Source organism: Cyrtonyx montezumae, unplaced genomic scaffold (genome assembly GCF_038088225.1).
Source record: "Cyrtonyx montezumae isolate F1298 unplaced genomic scaffold, pur_monq_1.0 scaffold_12, whole genome shotgun sequence".
Lineage (NCBI taxonomy): Eukaryota > Metazoa > Chordata > Aves > Galliformes > Odontophoridae > Cyrtonyx > Cyrtonyx montezumae.
The window spans coordinates 5,427,225-5,446,272 of NW_027071848.1; the positions used below are offsets into that span (position 1 = coordinate 5,427,225).

Below are 19,048 nucleotides of genomic sequence, written 5' to 3' on the forward strand. Positions count from 1 at the left end.
AATGTTTGATTTTTTTTATTAACGTATGTTTGCAAATAAAGATTTTGTTTCAGGATGCTTTCAGTAAGATTTTATGGGGCTTGTATGCTTTGTTTTTGTTATTCATTGATCCATTCTTGCGTGCCTTGTGAAGAAAGACAACTGCACCTTCTGAATGTTGAGGACTGATGCCCTGGTTTCATGAACATTGGCATTTTACAGAATAGGATGTGCACTTCAGCTCTTTCACAGGAAAGCTTTTTCAGACCGTGGAGGAAGCAGACCAGAAATAGAATTATGCAAAAACTGCTGACTTTTTAAAAAGAACTCCTGGTGTTAAAGCAGTTTAATTATGCTGCTGCCATTTTGAGGAGAGAATGTCTACCTTTTGTTTAAATTCAGCTGGACTTGAATTTGTTAATCCATTGTTATGAATGCTTAGTGAGCTGGGATGTCCTCTCTAGCTCTTGTTTTCATAATTAATGAAATGCTAAACCTGGACTTTACAAGAAATCATTCTTTTACTGTAGAAGAGCACAGGAAAGGCAGTTTTCTTAGAAAGAAGCTTACAGTTGAGAAGACTGGAGCCTAGCTTTGTAGACTGCAGTTAGAACTTTTCATAGCACGTTTATGGTGTTGAGTATAACATCAAACTACACGGTTTTGGCTGAGCAGGGGACTGGCCCTACACAATGTTCTTAGTGCTTTTTGTGCAGACACACAAGAAAGTTTGGTTTTGTCCACGTTAAAACCATCAGTAGTCTCTGAATCTGAAATAGTGTTTTCCGAGGGTAGCCCCATTTGGAGTTCCACTTCCATACTTAACTGCTCATTAGGGCACACACCTTGCTTCAGGAAATTCAGAAACTCACGGTGGAGATTTTTCTTATTCTGTTAAGAAATCTTTAATTTACAGTTATCTGGAGGTTGTTCATTCTTTGCATTCAACCAATCAAACCAGATCAGAAGCGCTCAGACTCATGTTGTGGCTTACCTTGAGAGCTCAGGTGAGGTGGACTCTAGATATTTGGGACTAATTCACTGCTGAAGGGCTTATGTTAAAAGAGATGAATTCCCCCTTGTTCAGTATGTTATTTTGCATTCTGTTCTTTTAGATGGAAACTTTTTCCCCTTGTCCTGTCACAACAGACCCTGCTAAACAGTCTGTCAGCCTGAAGTCTGTCAGTCTGAACAGCCCCTGCTCTCTCAACCTGTCCTTGTAGGAGAGACTGAGACAATAAAATTCAGACCCATACACAAAACTAATAATTAAAAAGGGGATTAGCTTTTAGAAGAGTTTGGGGACAGTCTGTGGTGTAGTGCTAGAGAAACTTGTAATTTCTGGGTACGTTCCTGAAATGTGGTCAGAGGTTTGCAACTAACCTTGGAGACACTGCAGCAATATCAAGAGCTCATTAAATTTAGCTGCATGATTGATTGTATGGGCAGTTACAAATGCAGCTAATCTGCCCATAATCACTTCTTCATGTTCCCAGTAGATAATTTTCTGGGGACAACACCGTATTCTTGCAAGTGTGTGCTGTCAACAGTTATATCAATGGAATACAGAGCTATTTTAGCAAATCGGCTTTTAATTAATTTCCACAATAATTGTTCATTTTCCTACACTGGAATGATTTATGTAAATTAATTTCTTGGGGTTTTTCAATCCAGCTTTATAGCTTTGTGCTTTTAAGTCGACGTGAACTGTGTTTAGCAAGATTGCAGGTCTTTTTGAGTTGTTATGCACAGAACTGTGATATTCTTTGAACCTATTATCATTTATATTTGTTAAAAATCACTAAATCACTGTGCTGTCAAGTACCATAGTATGCTGATTTCCAAGAAACAGAGCAGGAAGACTTGATAAACTGTGAAAATCTCCTTGTCCCAACCCTTTCCTGATGGTACACCCGTTGGCCACAGCAGCCAGTGGGGCTGAGTACCATGATGATTGGCATCTGAAAACTGGGACGAGCCTTCTGGTGGCAGCTCATGGAGAAAAGAGCAGCCCCTGGTGTGATCTGAGGGAAACTGTTTTCACAGAATCATCACAGAATCCCCATAGAATTGTTTGAATTGGAAGAGACCTTCCAAGCTCATCCAGTCTGATTCCCTGCAGTGAACAGGGACATCTACAGCTAGATTTTCTGTTCTGTGTGTTGGATTCTATGCTGTAAGGACTGGGATATTTCTGTGGTACTGTGCTATATAGTATTGCTCCAAGTCGTAAACATCTGTTGAATTCTGTACCAGCCTTTAAACATTTAAGAGAATTTTTCAACTGAATCACCCAAAGCCATAATCCCATAATGATATTAACCCTGTTTCACTTACTTCTACTGAATTAATAGTATTATTTCTGTGCTATGAACAACAGTACCAGAAGGAAGGAAGATTGTTCTGGCTTCTCCATATTGTTCTCTCTGCACGCCAAGGCTTTTTCCTGAACCTACAAGAAGTTAAGAAGTGGGTGTCAGATCCTCTACCTTTTGAATGATCCTCAGTCAAACAAGCAAAGCAGCTTTAAAACTGCTGGGAGAGAGGGGAGTGTAGTGTAATGTAAACAGTTCATCTAATGAGGTTGTAATGGAGTTGTGTAATGTGAAAGAATTGCATGTGCCCTGGTGCGTGAGCCTTTGCTGTGTAATCTTTCTTAAAAGGACATCATTAAATATTTCAGTAAAACACCATTATGTTTCCGTATCAATTTGAGCTTTGTCAGTTCATAGAATCTTAAAGCTTAATAAAACCTTACAGAAAGGCACTGCCAGCCCATCTAGAATGGCTTAAAATAGTGTGTCTCAGCTTGTGATCAGTATCTCCTCATCACTCCTTCTCTCTGTGTAAGATTAAAGGACTCTGTGTAAGGTTAAAGTTAAAAGGACCAAATGACTAGCTCTTAGAAGGACTTGTGAATTCCTTCCTTCCCCGTAGAGCTCAAGTGGCCATGGCAGCTTAGGAAACTTCACTGAAAAGTAACCTCTGCAGCATGCACTCTTTCATTCAACACACAGAGTGATCTCTGCTCCCACCCCTTTCTGAACAGTTCTAGTTGTGTGTCTTTCCCAGTGTGCTTATACTAATATGTTTGCTGTTAAGAGCCCTTGTTACTCTGGGGAGTTAATTGTGTCTTATGATGACAGCTCGTGTCAGCTGTGCATTACGGAGTTGGCTATCTCAGGGAATGTGAGAGGCATCTCCTTCACTCCTTGTGCTATTTCCCCCTCCTCACGTTCTCAAGAGGCTGTTACGTGCGAAGAAGCACGTGTGGTTTGTGGTGCTACTGAAAGCTGCCAAAGTGATAGGTAGCTGCAGAAATACCATGTTTGATGGTGTCGTATAGAATCAGACAATCATTGCAGTTGGAAAAGACCACTAAGATATTCTAGTCCAACTGTCAGCCCATCACCATGCCAGCTAACCCATGTCCCTCAAAGTTGCAAGTATGCAAGGGCTTATGCTTAAGAATAAATTATGATAAATGATTTTAAATAGTTTGATTTCAATAAGTGAACACCAGAATACCACTGTATGTATTATGCAAGTGAATATACATTAAAAAAACACATTAATAGTAGGTGTCTGCAAGTGCTGCATGGCTTTCAGAGAAGAAGGCCAGAGTTTCTGTGAGTCCATATTTGCTCAGCTCAATTCTGTTCCTGGCCCTCTGTGCTGCAGCAAAGCAGAGGGCAACCATGGGCTTGGGCATATGCACCAGGAAATTTTTGAGGCTGTTTTTGTTGGGTTATTTTTCAGGTAGATCAGTTCCTTGGATATGTTCATCCCACAGCTGCACAAACAGCTGCAGTGAAAGGAAGACACGGGAAGAAGTGAGTCCTCAGGGGTAGGGGACTGGACAGGTTGGCTCCGTGGACAGAAGCAGATCCAACTTTAAGGGGGGATCAATTGTGAGAGGTGAAAGAGTCACAAAAATTGAGGTTGGAAAAGATGTCAAGAGGTGATCAATTCTGTCTGTTGGCCACAAAGCAAGAAATCTAAACTATCTAAACTGTTCCTGAAAAGGTTATCTGACTTTCAGATGTCTGATAACAGAGGTTCTTGAACTCATGGTGCGGTGGATTTTTTAACAGTGAAGTAGAAAGCAGAAGTTATAATTAGAAATCGTTTACTTAAGGCATCAGAAGACAACCTAAATTTAATTAAGAAGAGGTCAGATTTTCTTGGATGATTATTTTTCTGGGCAAAAATGGTCCAGGTTTTTTATTTAGGCACATTTTTTCTTGTCACTAGCTTTCAGGATATTTTTTGGAACTTGGAAATATATTACAAATAATAAAAAAAAAAGAAATCTAGCCTAAACCTTCTTTGTTTTTCCTTCTCTTGTTTAAATGGTATATATTAGTAATGTAATAATAAACAATACTTTTCCACCATGTATAAGCTTATGTAAATAACTACTTGCATGGTCTAAGAGGATCAGTGTTTGAGCTGGCTCTGCTCAGATGCTGCTGTGCATTCAGGCGCTGATTGGCTGTATGTGCTGACTGATGACATGCTCTTCACTATGGTGAAAATGTGTATGATGTTCAGTGCTTGTGGCATACTTTTATTGTGTGTGTGCTCCTAGAGTATATGTGAATCCCAAGAAGTGTAGAGGGCAGAGCAGTTTGGCAGGAGTTGCTTATAACAGAGGTGAGTGCAGTGTGTCCTTGCATGTATTTGCATGTGTTGGATGCGTGCCGTGTATGTGTGCATCTGGTCATGCCTTTTTCTGGTTATCATTAGATGCTATTTTTATGGACAATTGAAATTTTGTACTGAAAATGGAGGTTAAATAGTTCTGTTTTAAATGACTGTGGCTGACATTGTGGCGTTATTTCTGAGTTACAGGACATTCCTGAGGAGTGTCCAAAAGTTTAAGTAAAGCTCCTTTCCCATGAGTGTATGACATTTTGTACAGTAAAGCCCTGGCTCTCTGGGCTTATTTGACCCTTGCATACTGCGTGTACTTTACCTTTATATGATGCAGATAGGCAGGGCATAAATGAAAATTTAGGAAGTTGTAGCATTTTATAACAACATCTCTCTGTACAACGATTTGCAAAAAGTACTGTAAGGAACCCCAGGTTTCTAGTCTGCTTCTGTTTTTCTCCTCCAGTGATATTATAGGGATAAGGAACTGTCAGTTCTACTTATATGATGATAGCACATGCTTTCAGCATTGATTTGAGTTAATCTCCCTTTCCATATGCCTATCATCAAGTTACCCACTTGCTGAAACCTTTGGAGGTCCTTGCAGGTGACTTGTGGTAAATCTGAACATGCTACAGTTTCTTGCAATTGTTAAAGAAGTCAGTGTAGCTTACTCTAATGCCACTCAACGTAATTCTTGGGCTACTGTAATAGTGGGAGAACCCTACTCTATTTCTGACAGTTACGAAAATGTTATTTCTGCCTCTTTCAACCCATTCACCTTTAGTGCTTATCAGAACTTCATTGTATTCTGGGTTTGTTTATAATTTTCACCGGTAGGAAAATGAATACAAATATGAATAAATACAGTTTTCACCGTTATTTCTGGATACAGCAACTTTCAAGATGGTACATGGCACAGAATCTTGTGGTTGGATTATTATTTTAATACATGTGCTGTTCAGCAACAAAAATATTTTAACACCTGTAAACTTTCAAAGAAAAATATCTATTGCAGGATATTTGGTAATATCAAACCTTGTGATTCTTCAGTGATTATGGGTTCTGGAATAAAAAGAGGCAAACAAAAATCTCTACAGTAGAGGTGAAATCTTGGACGATATCTGTAATGTGAGCTAAGATCTTACAATGTCAGAAGTCTAATAGGAGACATCTGCACAGATTTATTTTTTTTTTAGTATTTACTGTGTTTGTAATACTACTGTAGGATAAGTAACCAGATTTAAATTTCAGCTTACACATGGATTTAATCCAAGCTTAGAGATGTTAGTGTACTTTATAGTTTTCATTTGCACTGTTGTATTTGAAGTATATTTCAAATTTTACGTTTCACATGCATCAAGATTTGAATAACTCACAGCCACCTGCTTCTCACTTTCATTCCTCAAAGTTATGCAGAGAGGAAGCACAAATTGTGCTGAAGTGTGCTTCAGTCTGGTTCAGTAGGACAAAAACCCAACTGCCTGTGCAGTCACAGATTCACAGAATGGTTTGGATTGGAAGGGATCTTGAAGATAACCTATTTCCAACCCCCTGCTATAGGCAGGGACACTTCCCTCTAGACTAGGTTGCTCACAGCCCTGTCCAGCCTGGCCTTGAATTCTTCCAGGGAGGGGACATCCACAGCCTTTCTGGGCAACCTGTGCCAGTGTCTCACCACCCTCACAGTAAAGAATTTCTTCCTAGTATGTAGTCTATGTCTAACCTCTTCCAGTTTAAAGCCATTTCCCCTCATCCTGTCACTACATTTCCTTCTAAAAAGTCCCTCCTCAGCTTTCCTATAGGCTCCTTCAGGTACTTGGGGAACTTGGGATGGAGTCTTTGGGATGGAAAATAGATGGGGTTCATTTTCAATTGAGATGGTACTAGAGTACAGAGGTACTAGTAGAAGGCACATGGCAGCCATCAGCCAGAAAAGGTGTCCCCAGGCAGGAGTGATGGCCACAGAAGTTCACATTATCTGAAATGAATCTATGATCCAAAATGTGTAACCATCATGAAGCCAGAAACTCATTAGTTTCTTTTACTGTCACAGTGACGTAGTCCCAGAGCTTAGAAGTAGATTTGAAGTGTAAATATTAAATTTGTTTCAGTGTGATTCAGTGATGTAATATAAAACACTTGAATGCATTAGTGGAATATCTTGACATTGCTTCTTTCTGGACTGCATGTGTTAAATGCATTGATGTGTTTATATATATGCATGCAAGTATCTGAAAACTTAAATGGGTAGAAATTTGGCAAGTTGTTTATGTTTCTGAAGGGAATGAATATTTGCATACACACACACACACACAAAAACCCGTACATAGCGAATGAGAATTTCAGGGCTCCAAGTTCAGTTACATGGGCCCATTTCAGCTATTTCAGAAGAATTTACTCTAACATGGTGTATTAAAAAGAAATTGGAAAAGTTTACTCCTTGTAGATTTTATATTTTAAAGCTGTTCCTGGAACAATACGGGATGAAGTTGGAGCGTGTGTAGAACAAATGCTGAAGTGTCTTTCTCTTATCATTTGAAGTTTATTGAGTGTGTGTGAGGGGAGGTTTGATGCTGTATTCAGAAGCGCTGCATGTTATCTGGAGTGTTATTTGACATGAAGTAATTTTGTCTGTTTTTTTCCTCAAGTCAAAGCTACATGTATAAAATACATATGTTAGCTGTAACAATTTTCAGCAATCCTACTGAAAAATAGCAGAGCAGGGGGGGAGATGACTTCCACATGAAGGCAGAAAGCTCTTCCTGCATCGCGGATGCTCTTTTTGGCCTCTCCACTCCCCAGATGCCACTTGCAGTGAATCTTGAAGGAATATAATTCTCTTTAAGAAGTGTAGCTTGGTTGAATTTGATTGAAAGCAGGCTATGAGTTCTAATATCATAGTTATATAGGGATAGGAAATGAATCTGAAAAGCACAGAAATATTCTCTGTAAGTCTGTTAATTGCTAGAGTGAATGCTAAAAAGTGTAGTATTTGTGCCGCAGCCAAACTGGTGGGAAAACTTGTATGGTCAGAAAGAGGAAAATAATTTTAGACTCTGGAATTATGAAATGAAGGTCACTTCAGCTAATGGAAGAAGGCTGCCAGGATCAGATTTTCTGTGAAGCAAAGTTTCATACTTCAGTTTTTGGGAGTATTATTCCCCAAAGAAGTTGTGCATCGGTGGAAGTAAGGTTAAGAACATTATTAGGTAACTTGACAGTGATGGAAACAACACTGTACAAATGCTATGGCCATCCAGAACTGACCATTTGAAGTACAGGAAATTTAGAGCTGAGCTTGGCAATCCTTGTGGGTCCCTTCTAGCATGGAATGTTCTATGATACTGTAGTTGAAATCATGTTGATAAGAAAACAGTTGATATTAAATAGAAAGAAAAATGAGGCAAGACCACTCATGCAAAAGATAATCAAACCAGGACAAAAAGTTGTCATTAGCATACAAGTTAGATGGGAAAACTGAATGAAAATTAGGTACACTCAGTGATTTGATATCATTGTACGTTTTATTTACTCTGTGGTTGTAAATACCCTGAGAAGTTATGTTATGCCGGAAGTATTATAAACTAGGAAAGGTATAATAGCTGCTAAATCCCTATAGAAAAAGCAGGATATCCCCATGCTATCACAACCCAATGCAAAATTAACCATGATTATAGAAACCTGAAAGCATTTCTTCATTATTTTTGTTCAGTTCCTTTGAATGGAAACAGAATGGTGTAGACCACACAGTCTGTGAAGGTTTGTCACTGAGATACTTCACTCTTTGGATATTGTTGGGAGTATATGTGTCTATGGAAAACAGTAATAAAATCAAGGACTTGCAAGGTCTGGTTATTGTTTGGGATTGCAAATCAGCTTTTGAAATTGTGCACTGTTTTACTCCAGTGTCTATTTGATTGAATTCCAATTCCATTTCTTTAGCACTAGTCTAAAGTACTCATTACTGTCATAATAAGCAGAAAGCGTATCGAGATGTTTTACATTTTACTGTTCTAAGCAGTTGGGAATTTTTCTCTCTCATTTGTGTTAATTTATCATTGATTTAGAAAAAAAACAGTAGGCAAACAGGTACCTCTCTATATTGATCATGATTGATAACTGAGGCCTTGTGTTTCAGAAGCCAAGACATGCCTCTCAGTTGCCCACAGAGCCCCATCGTGCTTGGTTGTCAATGGGCCAGTTGCTTTCAGAAGCGAAACTTCAGAATATACTGTTACATTTTTGGACTTCAGTGTCTCACATGCATTCTTACCCTGAAGTGGCTTTCTGAAAAGAGGATTATGAAAGGCTATTTTGTTGTTCTGTTACAGAATGCTGCCACTTAACTGTGGTTACGATATTATTTAAAATGGGGACAAACACGACAAGTGTTTTGTGAGAAAAGCAATGCTGCTGAAGTGCCCAAATGCATGTGCATATATGTCTATATACATGTGCTTTATATGTGCATTAAAGGAATTTATGAACTATAAAGTCTTAGGGTTTAATTTTCTATCCTGCTGTTCTGACACTGGCAGGTGCTCCCCGTCTTGGCTCAGTGATGATCTGCGTTCTGCAATTTTATCGTTCAGTTGTGATCAAGTGTCAGTGCTTTATCTTGCATCTACACAATCTCTTGTTTAATAACAGTTATTACTCTTTCTTTTGATCTTATCTGTTCAGACATTGCTTAAGGCTTGCTGGCAGAAATGTTCAGGATGTGTTAGTGGTGTAGGTGTAGCAGAATTGGCAAAAAGCCCAATGTAGATCTGACAAATTGCTTCACATATTTTCATAAATCCTCTCAGTTTTGAAGTGGTAGCAATGTTGTATCGCTTTAGAAATAATCTAGTTTAGAATAGAAAATTAATGATGTGGATAACCAAGGTTATGACGAGATCTCACCAGTACTTGGAAAGCTCATGCCATTTTCCCCAAATGCAGTGGATTTCGAGTACAGAGAATCATAGAATCACCAAGGTTCGAAATGACCTCTAAGATCATCCAGTCCAACCGTCTCCCTACCACCGATTTCTCTTCTGAACCATGTCCCTTAGCATAACATCTAAACATTTCTTGAATACCTGCAAAGAACAATGACTCCACCATCTCCATGGGCAGTCTGTTTCAGTGCCTGACCACTCTTTCAGAGAAGAAATCTTTCCCAGTATCTAACTTGAACCTCCTCTGGTGCAACTTGAGGCCATTCCCTCTCACCCTATCACTGTTACCTGGGAGAAGAGGCTGACCCTCACCTCACCACATCCTCCTTTCAGGTAGTAGTAGGGAGTAATAACATCTCCCTTGAACCTTCTCTTCTCCAGACTCAATAATCCCAATTCCCTCAGCTGTTCCTCGTAAGACTTACGCTCCAAACCCCTCACAGCTTCATTGCCTTCCTCTGGACATGCTTCAGGGCCTCGATATCATTCTTGTATGAGGGGTCCAAAACTGAACACAAGCGAACATCAGAGTTGAGTACAGAGGGATGATCTCCTCCCTGCCCCTGCTGGCAACACTATTTCTGACACAAGCCAGGATGTCATTGGCTTTTTTGGCCACCTGGGCACACTGGTGGCTCATGTTCAGCCAAGCATCAACCAATACCCCAAGATCCATTTCCTCCGCAATGTCTTCCAGCCACTCTGTCCCAAGTCTGTGGCTTTGCCAGGAATTGTTGTGGCCAAAGTGCAGGAGCTGGCACGTGGTCTTGTTGAACTTCATCCCACAAACCTCAACCGAGTTATCCAGCCTGTCCAGAATGTGCTGTAGGACCTCACTACCCCCAGACAGATCAGCACTTCCTTCCAACTTGGTGTCATCTGCAAGCTTACTGAGAATGCTCTCACCCAGGTCATCAATAAAGTGCTCTCACCCAGGTCATCAATAAAGGTACTAAAGAGGACAGGCCCCAGTATTGACCCCTGGGGAACACTACTTGTGACTGTTTGCCAGCTGGATGTAACTCCATTCACTACCTCTCTCTGGACTTGGCTCTCCATGCAGTTCTTTATCCAGCAGAGTGCACCTGGCCAAGCCATGGGCTGCCAGCTTCTCCATGAGAAGGACCCTGGATTTCTGTGGAGTTGTGATAGATGTTACAGTTTAACAGGATTTACCTGGGAAAAGAAAGTAAAACATTGCAGAACTTGAAATGACCATGGAGAGGTGGTTCCATTTTAGGGTTGAAGGTGCCGATCACTGGGCATATGTCTTTGGAATCAGTAGAAATTTGGGCTTCCATAATCTGTCATGCCTTTATACAAAAACAGACAGTATTTTAACCTAAAACATATTCCTACTTTTACAACTCTCATAATGATGTTTCTGTGTGAGAATCACACAAATTCTTTAATCGTGGACTCAGAGCATTGATTGTTCCAAAGCTGTTGGTTCCTGCAGGAACACACAGTGCCTCGTGTTCCTTGCTAGCTTCTCTCATCTCTGCATTGCATTGAAATTCAAGGAGGTTGTGACTAAATACAGAGGTTGGTCACTGGAACCACCTTAACCTATGTAAGTGAGCTGGTTTGTTCTTAAAGATGTGATCTAGAAGACAGCTCCATTGGGAAAGGCACAAGGGGTCGCAAGATGAGAATCTAGAAGTTTGCAGTAGTGCTGGGCCTTCTGCAGGATTTTGGATTTCCCCCCCTCCTTTTCCTTCCCTTTATTTTTTGTGGTGTTATTGAGCTGTTTGACAGACGTGAAAGACTGTACTCAGTAAAATCACTTGCCAAATCCACTGCTGATATAATCAAGTAGCAAGTGTCTGCTGCAGCTTTCCTCTACTGTGTCAAAGGGTGAAAGTGCTGTTTATAGCAGTGAGTAGTAGAGATATGGTTCATATCATTAGCAGCTCATGGTTTTAGGGACAAAGTCCTGTGCATGAAAAGATGTAGCTGTCACCCATAATAACTGTTGTAAGCTAATGGTGACTCATTCTACAATGTGATCATGAACTACAATAATTTCTCGCCTGGGGCATGAAATAGTAATAGAAAGCAGCCACTCCCATTGGTAGAACTGGTCATCAGATCAGATTGCAGATGGCTGAGGATAATGAAACTTGACAGCTATTTTCACATCACTTTTTTTCATATGACTTGTAGTATCTTTGTCTAATTACCCGGAAAGTTTCTGTGATTTCCATCCCCTGTAATTATCATAACATAGAAAATGTTACGCTTTTTAACTAGATATTATTTTACTGTGAAAAAAAACAAAAACAAAAAACCAGCATTTTAATTTTATGAAGGCATAATTTAATTATTAGAAGACTACTGTTTACATGCATATTATGTGCAGGTAGTAAAAAGATATTCTGCACACCATTTTTCCATTATCTTGGGTAGAAGTCCATTGGGATATAAGGCCGTTACATTAATCCACGTATTTTCCATTGTTCAAAAATATTTGGCTTTTTTTTATAATTATTTAAGAACTTCATTAAGATAGAGTCTGAGTGGTAAGAGTCATAGAGAGCGTTTTTATTGGAGCAATAGCATGTCTTGAAATAAAATTTTGGAACTACAGGCAACAGTTGGCAAATTTCTGTGGTTTACACCAAGTTATAAGTACAGTGATGTTGTGTAGCTCTGTAGATTTATGTTTAACTCTAGGAAATCTAGGTGGTGGCTTTTTGTTTTGTTTTTTTTTTTTGACCGAACAATATGCATGGGAATAAAGCAGAATGACATTTGGGCTCAGAAAGTCCTTCCTTGTGTCTGAAGTAGGGACAAATCTGGAGAACAGATCAGTGTAATCAAAAATCTAAAGGAGTATCTTCCTTCATTTCTGGAAGTGTTGATCTGATGTTATAAAAGATACTGCAGCTACTCTACCTCTACTCCACTGGTTCACAGAGGTTGAAGCAGTGTTTGTAAGCTCAGTCAGCAGAGAAAGTCCAGTTCTGTGGTCCATAGCTTTAGCTGTCACATGGATTGCTAAGTGCTTCATCAAGAAGGTGATGGTTTTCACATCTCAGGAATAGCCTTGAAGTCAGGTGTTGATGTGCCAGTGGTCCAGACACCCTTGAAGCCTCTGTGAAATGGTTGTAACACTATCCAGTGTTGACACTCAAATACCACAAGCAGCTAGTGTCCCCTTTACATAGATTAAATATATTTTCAGTGCTTTTCCTTTTTAATTACAACATTTGGAGTACTTTAAAACAAATGTTTGTTCTACTGTTCTTCTGACTGCATGGGACAATCAACAGCCTCCAATTAGAGACTTTTTTAGCCCAGAAAATCTGACTGTAGAGATCACTGTGGTTATAAGAAAATGGGTGTCATCTATGGAGGGGGGGGGGGGGGGGAGGGTGTTGAATTTTGGGTATTCAGAAGCAGCACATTGCAGCCCAAAAAATGCCCAGCTGAGGCCTCTAGGTCAGTCCATACCCCAGCAATCAGAACAACCTCACTGCTCATCACCTGCTGACCCAAAAACTTTGAAAATGTGAAAAAATAATGGAATAGGATCATAGGATGGTTTGGGTTGAAAGGGACCTTTAAAACCACCCAGTTCCAACCCTCTGCCATGGGCTGGTTGCCCCCCACCAGCTCAGGTTGCACAGGGCCCCATCCAGCCTAGCCTTGAGCACCTCCAGGAATGGGGCACCCATAGCTTCCCTGGGCAGCTTGTGCCAGTGCATCTCTGCTTTCTGAATAAAGAACTTATTTGTATCCAATCTAAATTTCCCCTCTTTTAGTTTAGAACTAATTCTCCTTGTCCTATCACTATGTGTCCATGTAGAAAGTTTAATTCCTTCTTGTTTATAAGCTCCCTTTAAGTTCTGGAAGGCCATGAAGAGGTTCTCCTCAGCCTTCTCCAGACTGAACAAACATGGAATGCCTCAAGTTTTGTCAGGAACTTTCCTTTTTTATTAAGTTTTAGTACAATGCAGTAATCAGTATAATACAGTAAAGTGATATATAATGAACTAAATTGCAGCACTCACCTTGCATGACAAATATGCTAACCTGGCACAGGTTTCCTGTAACCTCTGTGCGCTTCTCTAAACTTGTTAAAATATTCCAGGCGGATCGCTCTCATTAGAAACATTTAGGATGTCTGCTTGTTGGAGCTGTTTCTGCAGCTGGAAAGTTTCAAGGTCTTTGCATTGCTAAGCACAATTTGTTGACCTTGTATCATAAATCAAAAAGTGATGGATTGGCAAAAAAATCCCAAACTAGACTTCCTGCTTGCTAGCTACTATTTTGAGGCTTCAGTTCACTCAGTATTTAGAGCTATGTTTCTGTAGGCCCTAGCGTTTTTTCTCATTTCTTTTTCTGCAGTTATTTTTTAGATTTAAAACAGGCATTGAATATTGTAGATATGGAGGATACAGCCTAGAAATTATATAGAACATGAAGAAGTTTAGTTGGGAAAACAAAAGGCTTATCTTGAAAGCAGCTTAATTTTGGATCACAGCGACCATTTGCTTTCTGTTTAATGGTGATACAATTAGCAGACAAGGTCAGGACTTTCCCTGTAAAGCCATGCATTTTATGTTAAAGAGGCTGTCTGAGCTGCATATTTTACTATCCTTCAGTGTTGTGTAGAGACTGGGCTGGAAGCACCTCTTGAGCAATGTTGTTGGATATTCAGTGTGCCTTGGTGGCCAAGAAGGCCAGTGGTATCCTGGGGTGCATTAAAAAGAGCATGGCCAGCAGGTCGAGGGAGGTGATCCTTCCCCTCTACTCTGCCCTGGTGAAGCCTCACCTGGAATATTGTGTCCAGTTCGGGGCTTCCTGGTACAAAAAAGACAGGGATCTCCTTGAAAGAGTCCAGCAAAGGGCTACAAAGATGATAAAGGGTGTGGAACACCTCACTTATGATAAAAAGCTGAGAGACTATTCAGCCTTGACAAAAGAAGACTCAGAGGGGATCTGATCCACGTCTATAAATATCTAAGGAGCAGAAGGCAAAGGGATGAGGTCAGACTCTTCTTCAGTGGTGTGTGGTGATAGGATGATGGGAAATGGTTACAGACTGAAGCATAGGAAATTCTACACAAATGTGTGTGAGAACTTCTTCATGGTGAGGGTGACGGAGCACTGGCACAGCTGCACAGAGAGGTGGTGGAGTCTCCTTCTCTGGAGATATTCAAGACCCACCTGGATGCCTACCTGTGTGACCTGGGCTAGGGAGCTGCTTTGGCAGGGGGTTGGAATAGATGATGTCTAGAGGTCCCTTCCAACCCCTACAATTCTGTGATTCCCAGAGCATTGCACTGCTTTTAAACCTCTCTAATTAGGGAACTTCCACAAGCTCACAGGTGACTTGTTGCTGTGTACCACTGCCCAGTGAAGGAAGCTATTCCTAACTTCCAACCTACATTGTCCTCACTGTAGGTTTATTTAATTTCTCTTCCTTCTGCACCAATGGCCAATGACATATTTAAGAGTATGTGATTATGACTTTGTGTATATTTGAAAATAGTTATTTGTCATCTTTTGCCTCTACATTTAGTTTCAGCAAACAGTTCTTTATTTTTTCCAGCATTCATGCATTGGATGCCTGTTATTTTCACTCTCTTCTTCTACACTGTCTTGTTTTGTCTACACTTTCCTTTAACAGTAGAGCCCAACATTACATTGCAGGATTTTAATAGCACTAGGCTTTTTGTGTTCTATATTGCTACATCTTACCTTCTCTGCTTCTAAAAGAGTCCATAATTCTATTTCACAGGGCTTCCTGCAGCATCTGTGGATTATGTTATACTCTTGTACTGCCTATGCAGTTGTTTCTTTGAGTATATATGTGTGCGTGCCATTTTTTCCTGCCAAGTACTTTGTATTTATTTTAATTGAATTTCATCTTGTTGACTTTGGATAATTCAATCACATTACGTGAAGACCTAGACTCTAAAGGATTTTGTTAATTTGTAACATAATCTCTTTCCATCATTAGAATCATTAATGAAAGGGATGGCAAAACCTCTCAGTTGACCTCAGTTCAAATTCCTTTGTAGTTGAATAATGAACTGCTAACTTAGAATTTTCTCCTGTATTGTATTTGAGCAGCTCTGTGCCCAATTTCTTAATGAACTTATACAGCTGCCACAAAGGAGCATTTAAGTACAGATAAATTACACTTCCTCCTTTATTTAAGACATCTGTCAAATAAGAAAATTACAATAGTTTTAATTTATTTGTTGGCTAACTTGACAATGCTTTTTGTCATTTTATCTAGATATCTATAAACTGGATGTTCCAAAAGGCTTATTCTAGTATAGTTGGGAATATTAGATGTGTCCTGGCTGACCACCTAAGGCTGCAATTGTGCAGATGATACAATACTGAGAGGAGTGGTTGATGCACCAGGTCAGACACCAAGTCAATCTCTTGTGCAGTCATTCAGAGGGACCTGGACAGGCTGAAGAGGTGGATGACAAGGAACCCCATGGAGCTCATCCTGGGGGCATCCAGGTGGGAAGCAGCTCTACAAGAAAGGACCAGAGGTCCTGGTGGACACCAAGCTGAAAATGAGTCAGAATTGCACCCTTTGAGCAAGGGAGGCCAGCAGACTCTTGGTCTGCATTAGAAATGCTGCCATTGTGTTGAGGGAGTTGATTCTGTTGCTCTGCACAGCCCTCGTGAGACACATCTGGAGTGCTGTGATCAGTGCTGGGTTCCCCAGTTTGAGAGGGATGTGGATGCACTGGAATGAAGGGTCTTGTCATAGTTTTATGATTATGAAAGTCACTGAAGGAGTTGGAGCATCTCATACAAAGAGAGACTGCAAAATGAGCTGTTGAGCCTCTAGGAGAGTGCAGAGGGAATATTATCAGTGTGTACTTGTTAGTGTGAAATCTAATTGTAATTGAAGAACGTTACGAAGGAAGGAGATAGGGAAAACAAAAGAGACCATTTAATAAATTGAGTGTATTTAATATGCAAAGATATGCTGTTTTCTTTTTCCAGGAAACCAATTCTTTGCCAGTCTCATTTATTTCTCAATATCATTGCCCAGGGCTGTCAAAAACATCAAGACTTTTTGTCCCTTCTGCCTCCTGGCAATGGCACCCAGACAATTGATGGTTGCTGTTTGAGTGTCTAAATATGGTTTGAACTTCGGAGGGTCATGATAGCTCTTTCTAAGTAAGACTTAGGTTTAAATGTGTCTGCATTTGCTGGTAGTTTGAAATATTTTGCTGTCCTCACTTCACCCAAATGCATTTGTATAGAATAATTTCAGATGTTCACTTCTGTGATGCAGAGTTGTGAAATGTGGTAGTACTAGGGAAGGAAAGGGAATAAAATGCAATGTTACAATATTTTGTCTGACGTAATTTGAAGTCATATATCAGAGGGCGTAGAGAATGGAAATAGTCTCATTGTAAGATTTTTTTTCTCTGAAGCTCACTGTTAACTTTGCCTATTCAACCTTTCTGATCTGTATCTAAATGCAACAACCTAGTCCTCTCTTCTACATGTGTTTGTAGCCTTCCAGTATGTACTGCCAACGTTCCCCTTTTTTTTTCACTTACACAATCCCTATCTTATCTAGCTCAAAACCTCCTGAACCCTTGAAAATAAGTGCAAGTATTTTCTGAAATACTTGCGAGTTGTCTGCAAGATATTTTTCTCATAACTGCTGGTATGACTTGGGCCAGTGTATTTGACACAAAACAATATTTTCTCACTCTCAAGCTCTATCTGACAAAAATATGGATTAAGGATGGTTGTGAATTTAAAGTATGATATGGTTGTTCCTGACTATGCTTTGTGTACAAGCAGTTCTACAGTCCAGACACAACAGCTTGTTGCAGTATGAAGAACAACAGTACTGCCTCAAGTCTTCATCCTTTGTCCTCTTCCCTACTTCTGGCACTGGAGTCTCCATTCTTTCACCTGTGTTCCAGCAATCTCCTTATCTAAACCAGCAGAAAACACCATTTTGACTTTGTCTTTGTTTTTTCATCCTTGGTCTAAAGTCAGAGAAAACACAATGATTAAATTTCCATTCTACAGTTTTTTAATATTATTTATTCTTATTCTCTCTCTCTTTTTTTTTTAATTATTATCATCTTTTTTTTTCCCCATTTGTTTATTTAATTATTTATTATTTTATTCCTTTTCTGTGTCTGCCATCCCATTACCCTATCCTGTATTTTTATTTTTTTTTCTGACTTTCTCAGAACTGACCCGAAGTCCACTAGAAACAAGGGAATCCTTTTTGGGGGATGCAGACAAGCTTTCATTCGCACTGTTTTGAGGCATATCAATAAGGTGTAACTTTTATAGAAAGAGATATAAAATCTTCACAGTCCAGAACATAGAGGAGAAGTGTGATCATTGATGCAATAACACTCTTTCTCCTTCTTGTAGGTCCTTTTGTTCTGCATCACATCTGCTCTGTTCATGTTCTTTTTCAGGTATGTTGCTCATATGTCTGTTTCTATTTTTAAAAATTAAATAGCTGACTTGATTTTTGGTATTCACATGAAAACTTGAGTATATTCCTGACTCAAGACTTCTGAATTGAATGGGGTGCTCCTATGGCGTTAAAAGCCCATGGCTGTGAACATAATTGGGCTAAAAATGGAAATGCTGAGTTAAATGCTTTAAATCTTCTAGAGATTTCACTGATTACTTAAGAAACCTCTTCTCATCTTGTAATTAACTCCCGAAAACTGCTGAAATATATAAGTTCTCACAGAGCTTACTGCAGGGAAGATAACTTTTTTTCTTCTGGTGAGAATACTGGAGAATAGGAAATGGAGATTTTTGTCGTCTTAAATAATCCCAAATGTTTGATGTACATGGGAGTGCAACTGTTTCACATTCATTTTTTTCACAAATTATCAGCTGTATTCCTTTCTTAAAACACCCGATAGTGACTCACATTATGCACTGATTTTTCTCCTAGTTTGTAATATATTATGTAATAAATTATTTACCTTTTCGGTTTCTTTTTTAAGTACCAGGTCTCCCAAAATTGCTGTCTTATATCTCTGGTTGGACAGTGACTTGTTAAAGTAACCTTTGACTACAACCCTTTGCCTTGGAATTTTCTATGGCTTGCAGCCATCAATGATTCTTCAAGCCATATGATCCCCAGATAATTGCAAAACTCTAGAAATTGCAGCTTGTTTTTTTGTAATTCCTTTACTTACAAATTACTTTCAGATATTGGCCAAGAACAGTCTGTGGATAGGGGAAAGCTATTAATTTAAAAGTTTCTAAAAAGCATTCCTCCTTTCATCTACCACCCATGCATCAGCAGCCTTCTCGTTTTATTTTGTCCTGCTGCCAGCATTATGGCACAGCAGCCTCTGAAAAGTTTAGTAGTTGACTGAAAAGCTGGTAGTGTTGGAGCTGGACACCTGTCTGTATGAATGCTGATGAAACAAAAGCACAACACTAAAAGGCTGGGCAAAGGTATAAGTGCTGTGTGATTATGG

The 19,048-nt window shown here is 39.6% G+C and overlaps 1 protein-coding gene across 2 annotated transcripts in view; it reads left to right on the forward strand.

The window, feature by feature from the left end:
* TMEM135 (transmembrane protein 135) overlaps nt 1–19,048 on the forward strand; it is a 342,018-nt gene that overhangs the window by 89,285 nt on the left and 233,685 nt on the right. For both annotated transcript variants that reach the window (XR_010621832.1, XM_065729960.1), the window contains exon 6: nt 17,973–18,019. Coding sequence is in view for 1 of the 2 variants with exons in the window: in XM_065729960.1 (XP_065586032.1) it covers nt 17,973–18,019 (47 nt within the window). In the remaining variant the exon portion in view is untranslated. The remainder of the gene's footprint in view (nt 1–17,972; nt 18,020–19,048) is intronic.